The sequence below is a fragment of the Narcine bancroftii genome, chromosome 6, assembly GCF_036971445.1.
Source record: "Narcine bancroftii isolate sNarBan1 chromosome 6, sNarBan1.hap1, whole genome shotgun sequence".
Lineage (NCBI taxonomy): Eukaryota > Metazoa > Chordata > Chondrichthyes > Torpediniformes > Narcinidae > Narcine > Narcine bancroftii.
In genome coordinates this window covers 184,079,013-184,097,899 of record NC_091474.1, presented here as the reverse complement: position 1 = coordinate 184,097,899, position 18,887 = coordinate 184,079,013, and the positions used below count along the sequence as shown (strand labels likewise).

Here is an 18,887-nt window from a genome sequence, read left to right as displayed (position 1 = left end):
CAGGGACAAAATGTGTTAAAGTAGCTCACTTCTAGAGGTTAATGGTTGGTTGCAAAATCATAGATTTACTTCACAGAAACAAGTAATTTGGCCCACAAACAGTTTAGAAACCATTATTGAAACATTAAACGGCTGGGGAAGAAGATGGGAGTATAAAATAGGAAACAATGAAATTATCCCCTTTGGAAGGAAGAATGAAGAAGTAATTATTTAAATGGAGTGAGTTTACAAAATACTGCCATAATAAATCTGTGGGAATCATAACTGGAAAATTTAATTAATCTGTAAGTACAGAAATCAGTTTGAGAAGCTAATGGTAGTCAACTTTGCTCATGAGATTGTACTGAGAATCCTACACACAACTTTGGTCTTTAAATTGAAAGAACAAGATACTTGCATTGGAGGCAATATGGGGGTAAATTTAATGTTGATTCCTGGGATGAGGGTACTGAAGTATGAAGAAGGATTGAGCAGATTGGGCCCGTACTCATTGGAATACAAAATGAGAGACAATTTTATCAAAACATTTTAAAACTTTGACAGGAATTGGCAAGGAGGACGCTAAGTGCACCTTTCCCACAATCTAGAACTAGGAGCGTCACTTTAGAATAAGATCTATTTTGATGACAATGAGAAGGAATTTCTTCTCTTAAGGAAATCATACATCTGTGTGGTCAATCCCAGAGGACTACAGGAGGCAAACCATTGATTGTATATAGAAGCTGAAGACTGACAGACATTTAAAGGACATGAATCAAAATGAATTTGGAGAGAGTGGGTGGCTGAAAAGATTAGATCAGCCATGAACTTACTAAATAACAAAGGCAGCTCCAGGAGCTGATTGTCTTGCTTCTGATCCTATTTCCCACATTCTGATGGGCATAAGTTCCTTCTCAGAAATCTGTCATAGTTTACTAAATTCATTTGCTGGCCAACAAATTTCCAAGAATATGCACAAATTGACGAAATGCATCAACCCATCATCAATGTGGGATATACCATGAAGCAATTTTTTTTTTAAAAAAAGCACATCTCCTTTAAAAATATAGCTTTAATTGAAACTTGTTATGAATACCAGGAAGTCATTCTTCAAAAGTTGGAAAAGTTAAGTTGCATTCACTTCATAACTTGTTTTTGATGGAAATATATCAGAAAGTGTACATCACTTATTTTTCTATCCCTTCCTGGGGGAAAATATCAGGTTTTATTGGACACAAAAGAGGCCGGCTGATACAGTAATCAGAAAAATAAATCAAAATGTTGACTATCCTTCTGCATCCACAGATGCTGCCTGATCCACTTAATTTCTTCAGCAGTTTGTTATTTCTTCCAGATACTTACTGGACATTAGTTACTCATATTTTCTTGCCCCTCCCACCCCATGGTTTATTGCAAGAATATAATTTGTTTAAATGATTTACCCAAGCTTCCACAAGACATTCAGAATAGTTGAAAATATAAAGAATAAAACATCAATTGCTTTGCATAACCCCTACCAATCTTGTAGTACTATGGAACCTTTTGGAATTTCAGAATAACTAGTGTTTTGTTCAATTTAAATGAAACTTATTATGTGAGGAATGTGATATCCTTCAACTCTTTAGAGATTGATATAGAAATGTGGCTTGAACACTTTCTGAACATAAAATAGGTGCAAAGTGCAGAAGTTTAGTGGCCAGATTTCTTCTCAATTTGTGAAGATATTACTGATAAATTTTTGTTGATTATTCTTCAGCTCCTGACCAGTATCCTGAAGCAGGGATTGGGCACCTCAAGAATATGCTCGAGTGGGCTCAGATGATGAAAATGTCTGCCAAGAAAATGTTGTCACTGATACTGATTTTTGAGGACTCCTGAAAGTACCTGTGGCATCAACTGAATTTTCTTGCAGAGTCAAGAAGAATTGGAATGCATCCCCTAACATGATAGCTCTGGTGATTTCCCTCCTCCTCTGCGCACCAATCTATTGCAGAATAACTGATAACTGTCAGGGCCTGAAGTAAATATTTTCCTTGATGCTGGAGGTGTGAATAACTTGCCTTCTGCTGCTCTGTTCTATCCCATACTAATTTCAAACAAAAGAAGTTTCTCAATAAGTATTTGAAAACTACCATCTAGTAAATGATAACAAAAATAGTCATGGAGATATTGCAAGGGGATAAGCCCTATTGATGAGCAAATCTGCCCTGAATATCAATCACCCATTTACACGAATCCTGGATTAATCCCAAATCTCTTCAATTTCCCCGATTCCCAAACAGAGGGAGAATATACAAACATCACACAGTCTGCACCCAAGGTCAAGACTGAACTTGGGTCTCTAGAGCTGCATGGCATTGACTCTGCTTGCAGCACCACTGCATGTGAAATCCCTAAACTCTTTAAACCAGCGAGAGAAATAAGGCTTTATCATATTCTAAATGCAAAATAGGGGGAAAATGGAAAAAAAATGGCCAGACTGCCTCGACTCAATCTGAGTGGGTGAAGATATCAGCATCGCTTGATTAGCAGCACCACTGACTGCCCAAGTTTTGTGGATTAAAAGCTGTCAGTGTTTCCCTCGTCTATTCTCTAGAGGGCAATTTGGTGGATGATGCTGGGCTTGATATCAGCTGTAAAGCTGTCGCAACAAATCCAGTCAAGTGGGGGAGGTGAGGCGAGTGGGATGACATGTAGGACAAGCCTCTTTTAAGGATTTTCCTGAAAAGATGAACAGAAGGTCAAGCAACGGTTTCATTGGCTTCACCTATTGTCATAGCTGTTAAAAAATATTGAATGTTTCTGAATCTTTCAGAATGTTCAGAGGAACTGCTGGGATTTTCACTTTATCATCTTTTCTGCCAACCAAATTATGATGTCCTTGAATGAAATAATTTGCACAGCAAACACATACAGTAAACATCATATACACATTTGGTGGAAACTTTTCATCTAAAGTGAAAACAATTCAAAAGATTTATTTATTAAAATTTTAGTTCACAATTAACTACAAAAATTAAATCAAAAAATCTATCAGTGCTTACCTACTACAAATGCTATGGCTCCTACTACCACAACCAAAACCAGCATCAAGGGAGCAATTAGTAACTTTCCAGCTGTAAAATAAAAATGACTGTTACAATGACTAGGCATTATTAGATCACAGGTGTACATGGTTAAAAGTACACTACATGATTGGCATTATATTTCTGTTCAGTGTAAGGGTCAAAGATAATAAAAGCCAAAATTTAAAAAAAACATTATTCCTGCAGCAATGTGAATTTTTGACATTTGAAAGTGAATTTGCCTGTTTAAAAAGAAATTATCATCAATCTGCATCCTGTGAAGTGGTTTGGAGAGGGAGGAAGTTTAACTTATAAAGATTAACATGGTCTTCTTTATAAAGCATTTTACAAGCATTCTATTTGAAACAATCTGAATCATCTCAATTTACTTTCTTTTTTTCCTGGCAATTACCTTCACATTTTTCTTATTCTATTTTTTTTATTATATTACAGGTAATCTTCAACTTATGACCTATGTGAGTTATGTCCGCCCGCACATACGACCAAAATTTAAAAAAACTGTACATATACTGAGATTCTTCATTAAAGGTTCATTTGTTGATACATTTTTTTGAAAAATTGCTTTAATGTTAAGAAGTGCGAATCCGACTTACAAACAATGAGAGTTATGACCAATCCTTTGGTTTCAATTACAGTCATAAGTTGAAGTCTACCTGTATACTATATATTATGTATCAGAGGTATGTGTTTCTCACAGCGTCCACAATTAACTCATAAACCTAGGGAGTAAGAACCTATATCAGTGGTTCTCAACCTTTTCCTTTCCATTCACATACGTATTTTCTACGCCATAGGTGCTCTGTGATTAGTAAGGGATTGCTTAAGGTGGTATAATGGTATATGGGTAAAAAGAAAAAAGTTAAAAAGCACAGTTTTAATTGTACCTAATTGACTTGTTTTGTGCATAGTTTCATAACTCCAAAAGAAATGGGCCAATGACAATTTTTCTCAAGCAAAATATTTCATTAATGATTGGGTCTAGAGCAGTGATTCTCAACATTCCCTCTCCACTCACATACCACCTTAAGTAATCACAGAGCTCCGATGATATAGGGATTACTTAAAGTAAGTGGAAAGAAAAAGGTTGAGAATCACTGCTTAAAAGAGAGAGAAAGGGAAAAATTAGAAATCCGCATTTTCCAGCAGGACAGAAATTAGGAGTTGCTGGTCACTACAGTCATGACGAGCTATTCAGTGTGACTGCAGTTTAAAAGCTGGTGATTCCTCAGAGTGCTATATCAATTTCATGTTGCTTTCAATCAGATGTGTCCATTACAGAATGAGGTAGTTTATTTATATAGCACATTTAACACAACACACGTTGATCCAAAGTGCTCAACATATAATTAGGAATAAATTGGTTACTACCTAAATGATGACAGGCAGTCAAAATACACTGATGCAGCCATCTTTTTACATGGACCATCCAACTTAGAAGATTAATTATTTAAACCAACCCATTTCTCCCAATCGCAGCAATGAACAACTTACCAATTTCAAATAAACAAAAGTGCTACAAACACCAGATTTCAAAGAACAAGCAGTGAACACAAACAAGCCTGGTCGCAATTCCATTTAGATGTTATAAAAAGTTCAACTGCAGCCATCTTAGGGCTGGTTTACCTATATTGACAGGACTTGGATGTTAGCATCTGCCAACTTCAAAAGGGAGACTACCAACCAAGCCATGGTTTCTGGAGGCGGCAGAGCAACAGTTACTATGGCTACTTCAATTGGATGAGTCCATTGCAGAGTGAGGTCACCATGTCACCTCAATCCAATGGCCAGCTGACAAAAGTCCACAAGGCGAAACTTCTGCAATTTTCAGCAATTACATTGAGTGGCAAGAAGAATTATTTTTTTGAAGTAATTGACTTCCATTAAGCAATTGTAAAATCTCTGAAATTAGAATAATAAAGTTAAAAATTGCAGAGAATGAATAAACAAGTGGAAAAAAGACATGTGAATATCACAAATTGTACTCTTATAGTTTAGAGCTTCATAAAAACCAATTGTACCATAAACTTTTTCCCCATTTTTGCCTGAACTATTGTTTGCGCATAATTCCACATACACCTCTTTTATAGAAGTGAAGAAAAATATTTTTAATTGGAAATTATTTCATCAAAATTTTCATACTTGATAAAGGCATTCACAATATTATTTTCTAATGAATTTACATTGTATTAGTCATTAAATGAAAACAGAAGCCATTTAGATTATCATCTGATATCTTGCCTATTATGTATTAGTAAAGTTACCACTTGATCATGGCAAAAACTTTACAAATACATCACCTAATCCTAACATAAGATAAGGAAAAATGGAGTGTAAGAATTTTTGAAATCTACTTGGTTTATTTAAATCAATGAACATTGTTACGAGCTCAAAGGACCCCAAAACCCAACAGCAATAGACATTCACCAACACAGGTGGTTTTTATAACAGAAGTTATTTTTAATCAACTTTAAACATGAAAACAGAATCAAACTTTAACTTATCTCTATACTTAACTAACCCAAATTAACCCCTTTCTAATTCTAAGCACACGTGTATGTAGTGTGTGTGTAAATTTAAGAAAAGTTATTTGGTTCACAGTTCAATCTCACTTCTCCTTCTTCCAAGTTCTCCGGATGCAGACAATTCTTATACTGTGCACAGAATTTAAAATATATAAAGTTCACCAGGCTTTGGCGCTTGAAAGGTAAATGTTTACTGCTCAGGAAGGTTCTTGTAGGGTTTGAAGAGGGAGATTTGTTGTTCCAGGATTTCCACAACTGAGGTACCACCATCACCTCAAGGTCTCATTGATGAAACTTGTCCCATTAGGGTTTTCCAGATGGTAACCTCTTTCTTTCAGGCCACCACAGATGTTTCAGAGAAACATCAGACAGATAGCACTTCCAGCCTTCCACTGCTTTAGAACTTTGTTTCCAACCAGCTCTTCCTGACTTGCACTGTACAGCTCCTTTAGTGTCACACACACACACACACACACACACACAAGCTGAGAGGGCTTCTCTTCTCTCCCTCTCTCTCTCCAACTGAGACTGCCAGAAAGCCCATGTGACTCTCTCACTTGCAAAACCCCCCACCTTCTTCAGCAAACAACAGTTCTTCTCCTTAGTCAAGATGTTGTCTTAGATAAACAAAACCCAGGAGTGACCTGTGAGCACTTTGCAGAAAGGTACTTGTAGCCAGTTTGTCTCCCCCAAAACAATGGTCTTTCATTTTATGATGTCAGTTCAATTAACACCTACTTGTGAAATGTGCATCACATTCTCCAGATATCCTGTAATGTTATTGAATATGAATTCTTCAGTCTTTCAAATACGGTTTGTTTTTAAATGTGTCTAAATCTTACCAAATTCCCAAATATTTATAATCCATTACAATATGATCTGCTTCAATAATTAGCTTAATCTGACAGTTATCTCAACTCACATTACTGCCTATGTTTGATAGCATGGGATGAAAAGTTATGAACCTCAGCCTTAAAAATATTCAGTGACCATTTCTTCTGCGATTTTTATAAGATACAACAAGGTAACAGACTCTTCTGGCCCATGAGCAGGCGCTGCCCAAATATACCCCTATGACCAATCAATATACCACCCCCAATGCCTTTTGAACGTGGGAGGAAACCTGCATGAATATGGAGTGAATGTACAAACTCTTGATAGGCAGAGCTAGATTTGAACCTGAGTTGCTGGCACTGTGATAGCATTGCATTAACTGAGACATCCTTGAAGGGATTTCAAATGACGCATCACTCTCAGAGATAGATATTAATCTGAAAGTGTAAGGAGCCTTTGAAACTCTCTTCCTTAAGGGCAGTAAGGGCGACCCCATATTTTAAAAACAGTGATCAGTAGTTTGCAAACTGTCCCCCTAAACTCACATTCCACTTTAAGCAATCTCTATGCCGTAAATGCTCTGTTATTTGTAAGGTATTGCTTAAGGTGGTAAGTGAGTGGAAAGAAAAGGTTTTTGAAAACCACTATTTTAATTGTACATAATTGACTCATTGGTTTCATTACTCCAAAGGAAATGGGCCAATGACAATTTTTCTCAAGCAAAATATTTCAGTAACAATTGGGTCTAGAGCAGTGATTCTCAACCTTCCCTTCCAACTCACATACCACCTTAAGCAATCCCTTATTAATTACAGAATAGTTTTGCTCCAACACAATCTAAAAATTTGCAAATGACACGACTATTGTTGGCCAAATACCTGGAAATGATGAGCCAGAATTCAGGATGGAAATCAAGAAATAGACTGGGTGATGCCGGAACAACAATCTCGATCTCAATATCACCAAGATCAAGGAGCACATTGTAGGAAAGGGAGGTTGAAGGATTGCCCACCTGTGCACATTGATGGGACAGAGGTGGAGAGGATTAGTACCTTTAATTTCCGGGAGTCCATATTTTAGAAAATTTCACCTGGAGCCAGCAGATTGAGGCAAATGTGAAGAAAGTACATCATCACCTCTACTTTTAAGAACTATAAGAAGATTTGAAATATCATCGAACAGGATCAAACTTGGGGAGGAGTCACGTGATGGAGTAGTGGCCGGACGGCGAACTCCAGCCCTCTCCAGAAAAGTCGGGAAAAACAAAGAAAAACACAAAGGCACAGAAATACAAGTTAAAGAAAAGTGAGTATAAAGGTGGAAAGAAGATGGAGACAAAAGGAGAAAAATCAAAATCAACGGAAAGAAGAGAGGAAGAGAAGACAACGGAGGAAAAAGGTGAAGGCCTTACCTGTCCGAAGAGGCCCGCTGTGGAGAGAGGACCCCACTACCTCAGGTCGGTAGAAAAAGAACTACAACAATGGATCACAGAGCCGAGTAAAAGTGCGCAACCGCGCATGCAAAAAAACACACCGACGGGAGGGGGGACCAGCTGGGGAGTCGATCTCCACAGCCGGCAACGACAGCTGCAGAACACCTGCAGCAAGAAGAGACCACAGAAGACAATGGAAACAAGAAAGAAGAAGAGGAAAGGGCATCAAAGAAACAACAGATGGCCAACCCAGAGGAAGAAGAAGAGGAAGAATACAGTGAAATAGATAAAGGGAAAGGCAAGGTAAAGGATATACTTGATCTTGTTAGAGGATACATGGAGTCATTTAAAGAATGGCAAACACAGGAATTCAATGATTTAAGAAAAAGAATAAACAACACAGAAAAGAAAATAAATAAAATGGATATGACCTTAACAGAAATGGGGAAAAAAATGGACAAGATGGAAGAACGGACAATAGCAGCAGAAATGGAGGTAGAAGACTTAAAAAAGAAATTGGAGGAATCTAATAAAAAAACTAAAGAGACACAAGAATTACTAGCCCAAAAAATAGATATAATGGAAAATTATAACAGAAGAAATAACATAAAGATAGTGGGCCTTAAGGAAGATGAAGAAGGCAAGAATATGAGGGAGTTTATAAAAGAATGGATCCCTAAGGCCCTAGGATGTCCAGAACTACAGCAAGAAATGGAAATAGAAAGGGCACATAGAGCATTGGCCCCTAAACCACAACCACAACAAAAACCAAGATCTATTGTAGTAAAATTCCTAAGATATACTACAAGAGAAAAGGTACTGGAGAAGACAATGGAAAAAGTAAGAGAGGGCAACAAACCACTGGAGTATAAAGGGCAAAAAATCTTCATTTATCCAGATATAAGCTTTGAACTCCTAAAGAAGAGAAAAGAGTTCAATACAGCAAAAGCGATTTTATGGAAGAAAGGATATAAATTTACACTGAAGCATCCTGCGGTATTGAAAATATTTATTCCAGGACAACAAAACAGACTGTTCTCGGATCCAGAAGAAGCACGAAAATTTGCAGAACAATTACAAAAATAGACTGAGGGATGAAGACGGGTAATGAGAGCAAAAATGATCACGATTGATATGTATGTGGGTAAAGACAAAAATAGACTGAGGGATGAAGACGGGTAATGAGGGTAAAAATGACCACAATTGATATGTATGCGGGTAAAGAGGTATAAGAGTGAATAGAGACAATGGGCATACGTGAAAGTATCTGTAATTAGAGGAAAACATAGATAGTATAGATAAGAATTAATAAGGGAAGGTAAGGGAATAGAGAGAATAAGGAGGGAATTAAAAGAGTGACCTTTGTGACATATAAAAAGTGAAATCTTTTCTGGGGGGGGCTGGGTGGGGGAAAAGAGCGGTCACTGCAAAATCAGTTGACGCTTGCGAGTGGATTCGCAAATCCAAATGGAGAAGGGAGATGTGGTTGTCCGACAAGGGATAAAGGACAACTCAGGAGGGGAAGGGGAGATTGGGGATAAAGAAGATAGAAATAGGAGAATAAGGAAAATGTTGGATGTTGTAAGAATGTTGTCTGGTAAAGAGTTGAAAATAAGAAAACAGAAATGGAAAAGGAGGAAAGGTAATGATGGAAAAACGGAAAGAGAAGATAAACAAAATATAAAATGGCTACGCTGAAGTATATGACTCTAAATATTAATGGAATACATAACCAAATTAAAAGGAAGAAACTACTAAATTTACTGAAAAAGGAAAAAATAGATATAGCATTTTTCCAAGAAACACACTTAACTGAATTGGAGCACAAGAAATTAAAGAGAGATTGGGTAGGACATGTAACAGCAGCATCGTATAATTCAAAAGCAAGAGGAGTGGCTATATTAATTAGCAAAAATGTGCCATTTAAAATAGAAGAGGAAATAATAGATCCAGCAGGGAGATATGTTATGATAAAATGTCAGATATATTCGGAGCTTTGGAATCTACTTAATATATATTCACCTAATGAAGAAGATCAAAAGTTTATGCAAGATATCTTTTTGAAGGTAGCTAATACACAAGGGAACATACTAATAGGAGGGGATTTCAACCTGAATTTGGATCCAAATATGGATAAAACGGGGAAAAAAATTAACAGGAAGAACAAAGTAACCAAATTTATAATTAAATCAATGCAAGAAATGAAACTTGTGGACATATGGAGGAAACAAAACCCAAAAGAAAAGGAATACTCATACTACTCGACTAGACATAAAACATACTCAAGGATAGACCTATTCCTGTTATCAGCCCACATTCAAGGGAGAGTTAGGAAAACGGAATATAAAGCTAGACTATTATCGGACCACTCACCCCTGTTATTGGCAATAGAGCTAGAGGACATCCCTCCAAGAATGTATAGATGGAGATTAAACCCCATGCTACTTAAAAGACAGGATTTTAGAGAATTTATTGAAAAACAATTAAAAATGTACTTTGAAGTAAATACGGAATCAGTGGAAGATAAGTTTATACTATGGGACGCAATGAAAGCATTCATTAGAGGACAAATAATAAGTTATGCAACCAAGATGAAGAAGGACTATAATCAGGAAACAGAGCAGTTGGAAAGGGAAATAATAAACATAGAAAAAAAATTAGCAAAAAAGGAAGATACAACCAAAAGAAGAGAATTGGCGGATAAAAAAATAAAATATGAAACATTACAAACATATAAGGTGGAGAAGAATATAATGAAGACAAAACAGAAATATTATGAACTAGGTGAAAAAACACACAAAATCTTAGCATGGCAGCTTAAGACAGAGCAAACTAAGAAAATGGTATTGGCAACAAGGAAAAAAGACAAACAAATTACATATAATCCAAAAGAAATTAAGGAAAACTTCAGAGAATTCTATGAACAATTATACCGAACTGAAAACGAAGGGAAAGAAGGGAAAATAGATGAATTTTTGACTAAAATTGAACTACCAAAACTACAAATAGAGGAACAAAATAAATTAACAGAACCATTTGGAACAGTAGAAATACAAGAGATAATAAAAAATTTACCAAATAATAAGACACCAGGAGAGGATGGACTCCCAATAGAATTCTACAAAACATTTAAAGATCTAATAATACCGCCCCTCCTGGATGTAATCAACCAGATCGATGAGACACAAAACTTACCAGATTCATGTAAAACAGCAATAATTACAGTGATACTAAAACAAGGGAAAGATCCACTCTCACCAGCGTCATATAGACCAATATCTCTGCTAAACACAGATTATAAGATAATAGCTAAACTATTAGCAAACAGATTAGCAGAACAGGTACCGAAAATGGTAAATTTAGACCAAACTGGATTTATCAAAAAAAGACGCACAACAGACAATATTTGTAAATTTATTAACTTAATTCATGCAGTAGAAGGAAATAAAACACCGGCAGTAGCAGTTGCTTTAGACGCAGAGAAGGCCTTCGACAGAGTAGAATGGAATTACTTGTTCAAAGTATTGCAAAAATTCAGTTTACCGGAGAAGTATATTAATTGGATTAAAGCATTATATGAGGGACCGTTAGCAAAAGTGACAGTAAATGGACATGTATCAAAGCAATTTAACTTAAGCAGGTCAACGCGGCAGGGATGCCCACTATCACCATTATTGTTTGCGCTAGCTATAGAACCACTAGCAGAATCGATAAGAATAGATAATAATATAAAAGGAATAAAAATAAAAGACAGGGAATATAAAATCAGTCTATTTGCGGATGATGTGATAGTGTACTTAACAGAACCAGAACTATCAATAAAAGAACTATATAAGAAATTGAAGGAATATGGAGAAGTGTCGGGATACAAGATAAACGTAAATAAAAGTGAAGCAATGCCTATGAATAACGCGGATTTCTCAAAATTTAAGGAGGAATCCCCATTCAGATGGCAAACGCAGGCAATAAGATACCTAGGTGTGCAAATAAACAAAAATCTAGGCCAATTATATAAACTCAATTACAATCCACTAATGAAAAAATTACAGGACGATTTAGAGCATTGGAAAGAGCTACCACTAACACTGATAGGAAGGATAAACTGTATTAAAATGAACATTTTTCCAAGGATACTATACTTATTTCAGGCATTGCCAATACAACTGACAGAAAAATTCTTCAAAGAGTTAAAGAAAATAATAAGGAGATTTTTATGGAGAGGGGGGAAACCGAGGATAGCACTAGATAAATTAACAGAATGGTATAAACAAGGAGGCTTACAATTGCCAAACTTCAAAAATTATTATAGAGCCGCACAATTAAGGTACCTATCAGATTTTTATCAAACAAGGGAAAAACCAGACTGGACGAGACTAGAATTAGATAAAATAGGGGAAAAGATACCTGAACACATATTATATAAATGGGACGAAAAATTGGTACAACATAGAACTTCTCCAGTATTACACCATCTCCTCAATATATGGAAGAAGATTCATGTAGAAAGAAATAAAATAAATTATCAAATACCAAAACTAATATTGACGCAAAATAAGCTACTCCCTTTTACAATAGACAACCTTTCCTTTAGAAAATGGGAAAAAAAAGGGATTAAAAGAATAGAAAATTGTTTTTCAGGAAGTAGATTCTTATCCTTTGAACAAATGAGAGATAAGTACAATATAACTGGAGATACAGCACTGGCATATTACCAACTGAGATCCTACTTGAAAGATAAATTAGGAAGCAATTTGAGTTTACCAGAGGGAAGTAACCTTGAATATGTGATTACAGATACAATGTTAATCAAAAGATTTATAACAAATATGTATATCAAACTGCAAGAAAAGGAGAATGAGGAAACAAATGGTAAAACTAAACAAAAATGGGAACAAGATTTAAATATAAAGATAAAGAAGGAAACATGGGAGAAATTATGTTCTGGAACGATGAGAAATACAATAAATACGAGGCTGCGTATGATACAATATAATTGGTTACACAGACTATACATTACACCGCAAAAGTTAAATAAATGGGACCCAACAGTATCTGATAGATGTTTTCGATGTAAAAAAGAAAGGGGAACAACAATTCATGCAATCTGGACATGTGAGAGAGTAGAAAAATTTTGGGATGATCTCAATCAGATATTAAATAAAATAACAGAAAACAATATACCAAAGAATCCAGAGATCTTTCTCCTAAGTAACATAAAAAATAAAGAATTTGGAATTGACTTGGAAGATGCACAAAAAAGATTTGTCAAGATAGCCCTAGCCGTAGCAAAAAAATGTATTATGTCAACCTGGAAATTGGAAGATAATTTGAAAATACAACAATGGTATATAGAAATGAATAAATGTATTCCATTAGAAAAAATAACATATAGTTTAAGAAATAATATTGAAATATTCGAACAAGTATGGGAGCCTTACATTAAATACAATAGCGAAAACCTACCGGGAACAAACATTACCTAAGTTGATGGAAGGAGAAGAAAAGAAAAGAATGGACTCAGTAGAATTTCTGGTGTATTTTTGTTGAATGACAACATTGTCTGACTGAATTAATGCAACCTAGATTGTATACCTAAAATGGATGAGAGATGGATGAGAGGGGGGGGTGTGGGGGTGGCTTGGGAGGAGGGAGGGGGGGGGGAGAAAAATTCACTGTAAATGTGTGGAAAAGAAAAAGTGTATATCATGGCTATTGTGATTTATGGTGTGAAAAATAAAAAATTTAATTTAAAAAAAAAAGAACAGGATCAAACTTCTATAGGTGGATAGGGTACTGACTGGTTTCATCACAGTCTGGTTTGGTAATTTGAGTGCTAGGAATGAAGAAGGCTGCAGAAGGTAGCAAATATAGTCAGCTCCATCAGAGGCTCTAACATCCCTTCCATTACAGACATCTTCAAGAAGGCAGCCACAACATTATAAAGGACCACAGATCACAATCTCTTCTCGCTGCTACCTTTTGGTAGAAGGTACAGAAACCTGAAGCCCAGCACTTCTAGGTTCAGGAACAGTTTCTTTCCAATGGCTATCAAGCTCTTGAATCTCCCTTGTTACATTATTGAAGGAGCTATCATCGTCAGAGTGGGCTGAGTCAGAGTGGCAAGGCTGTGACTCAACAGGGTTCAGCAAAAACAGGCAAGAGGCAAAAGATAGTAGGGGTTGAAGTAAGAAAGGGCCACCCTTTTCAAGGAACAAAACAGGTTCAGCAGGTAGGTACAGGCAAGCACAGAATTTATATACAGGTAGTCTTCAACTTACAACCTAAGTGAATTATGTCCACCCACACATATGACCAAATTTTTTTTTTAAATACTGTATATATGCTGAGATCCTTTTTTAAAAAAAATATTTAATTGTTTTCATCATTACAGGAAAAAAATTGAATAAAGCATTAATGAAATATCCATCGCCAATGATACAAAAAAAAACTTTTGCATATTTTTCCCAATCCACCCCCCCACCACCCAAAAGTAAGAAAAGGAAAGAAAAGAAAGAAACACCTACCATTTAGTATTCAATAATATTAACATAGAAAATCATTAATTGTTATTAAAAATTATTAATTAAGAGGAGCGGATAGTAAATTATCCGTAAAATCCAACTATGTTTCCAAATACTATAAAAATTTTCAACTTGATTCCTTAAACTATACTTAATTTTTTTCCCCAAATTTCACATCTCATTATACCATCTACTTAATAACACTTCTCTATCATCTTTCCGTGATATCGCGATACATTGCAGTTGCTATTGCAACACTTAAAAAAATTTTCTTGGTGTTTGTTCAATTTCAATTTTATATCCTTTTCATAAATATCTCCAAGTAAAAATATTCTTGGAATCTTTGGTATCTTTATCTTCATAATTTGCCCCTAATAATAAACTCAGTTCATTCCAAAACTTTTCCACTTTTTCACAGGACACACTGAATGCAAAAAAGTCCCTATTTCTTTCGCTCATCGAAAACTCTTATTTGAATAATTAGGATTAGGTTTATTTAACTTATGTGAAGTATCATACAACTGATGAAGAAAATTATATTGGAACCATTTGATATCTAACATTTACTGTATTTGTAACACTTTCATAACATAATTTTGACCAAATCCTGCTCCTGAATTTGTACATTTAAATCTTCCTCCCATTGGATTTTTGATTTATGTATATCTTCTTTCTTTACAGTCTCTTGTAATTTTATATACATATTAGTAATACATTTGTTAACAACAAATGTATGTTATTATATCTTCAAATTGACTTTGTTTAGGGAGTCTCAAATCTGCCCCCAGTCTCTTTTTCAAATACACTTTTAATTGATAATATGCAAAAATTGCATTATATGTAATTTCTATTTATTTTTTAATTGATCAAAAGTTAAGAAAAAAGATCCTAAGAAACAATCTTTTACTCTCTGTAAATCTTTACTGTACTAATCATCAAATAAAGAATTATTCAAAGTAAAAGAGGTTGATACTGTTTTAACAACATTTTTGGTAATTGTTCATTTTTAATTCCTCTCTCAATATGAATTCTATTCCATATGTTTAAAATATGTTTCAATACAGAAAAATCTTTAGTTTCTTTAAAAAACTCACAATTCCATTTATACAAAATTAATTCCGGAATAATTTCACCAATTTTATTCATTTCTATTTGAATCCAAGCTGGTTTTTCACCCCATTGTTAACAGGAGGACAAAAATCTCAATTGAGCTGCTTTAAAATAATTCTTAAAATTTGGTTGTCCACCCTGATCAAATTTCCACATTAATTTTTCTAAACCAATTCTTGACATTTTACCTTTCAAAAGAAATTCACATATTATTTTATTCAAGGTTCGAAAGAAAAATTCTGGTACTTGAATTGGCAATGATTGAAACAAATATTGTATTCTTGGAAAAAATATTCATTTTAATACAATTCACTCATCTTATTAACATTATTGGTAAATCGTTCCATCTTTTCAAATCCTCTTCCAATTTTTTTTAACAATGGCAAATAATTTAGTTTAAACAAATTACTTATATTTCTACTAATTTTAATTCCTAAGTATTTAATTGCTTCATTTTTTCCATTTAAATTTTGTCAATCTTTTACATCGAGAGTAATCCATAACCACTTTTATCAACATTTACTTTTTAACCTGATACTAAGCTATACTCTTTTAATCTCTCATTCAACTTATTTAAAGATATTTCTGGTCTCGTTAAATATACTATAACATCATCAGCAAATAAACTAATTTTATGTTCTTTATTACCTACTTAAATTCCTTTAATTTCATTATCAGTTCTAATTACTTCTGCCAATGGTTCAATCGCTAATGCAAACAAAGAGTGATAATAGGCAACCTTATCTAGAAGACCTTTCAAGCAAAAATGGTTGTGAGATTTGTTTATTTGTAATCACTTTTGCTTTTGGTTGATCATACAATGCCTTTATCCAGTTTATAAATGTATTTGGAATCCCAAAAGCATTAAGTGTCTCAAATAAAACATCCCATTCCAATTGATCAAATGCTTTCTCTGCATCTAATGCTACTGCTACCATGGGTATCTTCCTATTTTGTGGTATATTTACCAAACTTAAAAATTTAACTATGCTATCTGCTGCTTTTCTATTGAAACCAGTTTGATATAAGTTTATTAATTTTGGTAAAAATTCAACTAGCATATTAGCTAACAATTTCTATACAATTTTATGATCTGTATTCAATAATGATCTAGGCCTATATGAAGAAGGCTGTAAACAATCTTTCCCTTTTTTTGGAATTACAGTTATTAATTCTGTTTTAAAAGATTCAGATAGATCATAAACCTCTTTCGTTTGACCTAATACCATCATCAATGCAGGTATTTATAGCTCCTTAAACTCTTTATAAAATTCTAGTAGGAAAGTGTCTTCACCTGGCACCTTATTATTCTGTAGAGACATTAGTTTCAAACTTCTTTTTCTGAAAAATTCCCGGGCAGTCTTTTTTTGTCCTCCTTTAACACATATAATTTAATTTGTCTCAAATAATCTCTTATTTTATTATCATCTCTCTTAGACTCTGAACAATAAAGTTTAGCATAAAAGTCTTTAAAATTATAATTTATTTCCTGCATTTCATAAGTTATCTGTTCTGATAATTTCTTTGTAGATATTATTGTTCTAGAAATCTGTTGTTTTTAATTGCCATGCTAAAATTTATGAGCCCTTTCACTCAACTTGTAATATTTTTGTTGTGTTCTCATTATCTTCCGCTGTCCACTCTATAAGTCTGTACAGCATTAAATCTTAATTTCTTCAACTCTTAACAATTTTTTCTTCTCCTCATCTTTATATACTTGAATTTCCTTCTCCAATTTCATTATTTCTTTATCTAACTGAGTTACTTATTTCATATATTCTTTCATTATTTTTGAAGTATAAGTTATTATTTGACCTCTCAAATATGACTTCATTGAATCTCATAATACAAACTTACTCGCAACTGAATCCTTATTAGTATCTAGAAAATTTTTTATCTGTTGCCTCATAAAAATCACAAAATTTCCTTTTCTTCAACAAAATAGTATTTAATCTACCTTTTCTTCTTCTTCCAATGAAATAGACAAAATTAAAGGTGAATGATCTGATAAAACCCACGCTTTGTACTCTATATTGAAGTTTTGCAGAAATTAAAAACATATCTATCTGTGAATATGTTTTAAATTGAAAAGAATAAAAGGAATAATCTCTTTCATTTGGGTGGATTTTTCTCCATATATCCACTAAATCCATATCTTTCATCAAATCGGTTACCATTTTTGCTATCTTATTTTTTTATCATTCTATCTCCCAATCTATCTAATTTAGGGACTAAAGCAAAATTAACATCCCCTCCCAATATAACTTTTCCCTTGGCATTTGATAAATTAATAAAGACATCTTGCATAAATTTGCCATCACCTACATTTGGTACATATACATTCATTAAGATCCATTTTTCTGAATAAATTTGACAATTAACCATAACGTATCTCCTTGCTACATCTATATTAAAATCCAATAATCTAATTGGTAAATTTTTATTAATTAATATTGCTGTAGCTCTAGCCTTGGATTTAAAAAATGATGCTATCACTCTTCCTACCCAATCTCTTTTTAACTTTTGATGTACTTTTTCCGTCAAATGTGTTTCCTGCAAAACAAAAGCTATGTCTGTTTTAATTTTTTTCAAATAAACTAATAATTTTTTTCTACTTTACTTGATTCTGAATCCTAATATTAATACTAATAAAATTCAATTTATCAGCCATCTAAACACATAAAATCCAATAACCATCCAACTTTCCATCTCTACTCCTCCTACATCCAAAATATTAACTAAATATTTCTTAATACAATTATTAAATTTGGTGTATTAAAGAGAAAAAATGAAAGGAAACAAAGAAAAGAACAGAAATCCTACCATACATTATTAACAGGGTGTCTTTATACCCCTGATCTATAGGAGCTGTGATCGCAAACCACACCCATCCACGAGATTCCGATAAGGCTAGGCTCATACTCTCACCTCACTCCCCTGAAATTATACTATCTCTTATGTCTCAAATCTACTCAAACTTACATAGATCAATTCATTTTTTTTTACATAGATCTATCGGGTAAAAACTGTCCTCTCCATAGACAATAGACAATAGGAGCTGGAGTAGGCCCTTCGGCCCGTCGAGCCAGCACCGCCATTTTACAGATCATGGCTGATCACTACTATCAGTACCCCTTTCCAGCCTTATCCCCATAACCCTTAACTCCTTTGCCCACTAGAGTCTTATCTAACTCTCTTTTGAACATAATCAGCAAATCTGCCTCTACCACCCTCTGTGGCAGAGCATTCCACAGATTCACACTTCTCTGGGTAAAAAAATGTTTTCTCATCTCTGTCCTAAAGGGCCTACCCTGTATTCTTAAACTATGCCCTCTAGTCCTCGTCTCCCCCATCACTGGGAACAAGTAATCCGACTTCACCCTGTCTATCCCCTTGATAATTT

General features: G+C 34.3%; 1 protein-coding gene and 1 long non-coding RNA gene across 4 annotated transcripts in view; one reads left to right on the top strand and one right to left on the bottom strand.

Moving 5' to 3' along the window:
* LOC138736831 (uncharacterized) overlaps positions 1-3,214 on the top strand; it is a 110,898-nt gene extending 107,684 nt beyond the window's left edge. Inside the window, exon 8 of the long non-coding RNA XR_011340610.1 lies at positions 1,736-3,214. This is a non-coding gene — a long non-coding RNA (uncharacterized lncRNA). The remainder of the gene's footprint in view (positions 1-1,735) is intronic.
* The window catches only part of rnf217 (ring finger protein 217), a 149,270-nt gene that overhangs the window by 21,369 nt on the left and 109,014 nt on the right, over positions 1-18,887 (bottom strand). For 2 of the 3 annotated variants that reach the window (XR_011340606.1, XM_069886903.1), the window contains exon 5: positions 3,024-3,095. The exons of the other annotated variant lie outside the window; for it this stretch is intronic. Coding sequence is in view for 1 of the 2 variants with exons in the window: in XM_069886903.1 (XP_069743004.1) it covers positions 3,024-3,095 (72 nt within the window). In the remaining variant the exon portion in view is untranslated. The remainder of the gene's footprint in view (positions 1-3,023; positions 3,096-18,887) is intronic. 3 annotated transcript variants of the gene reach the window in all.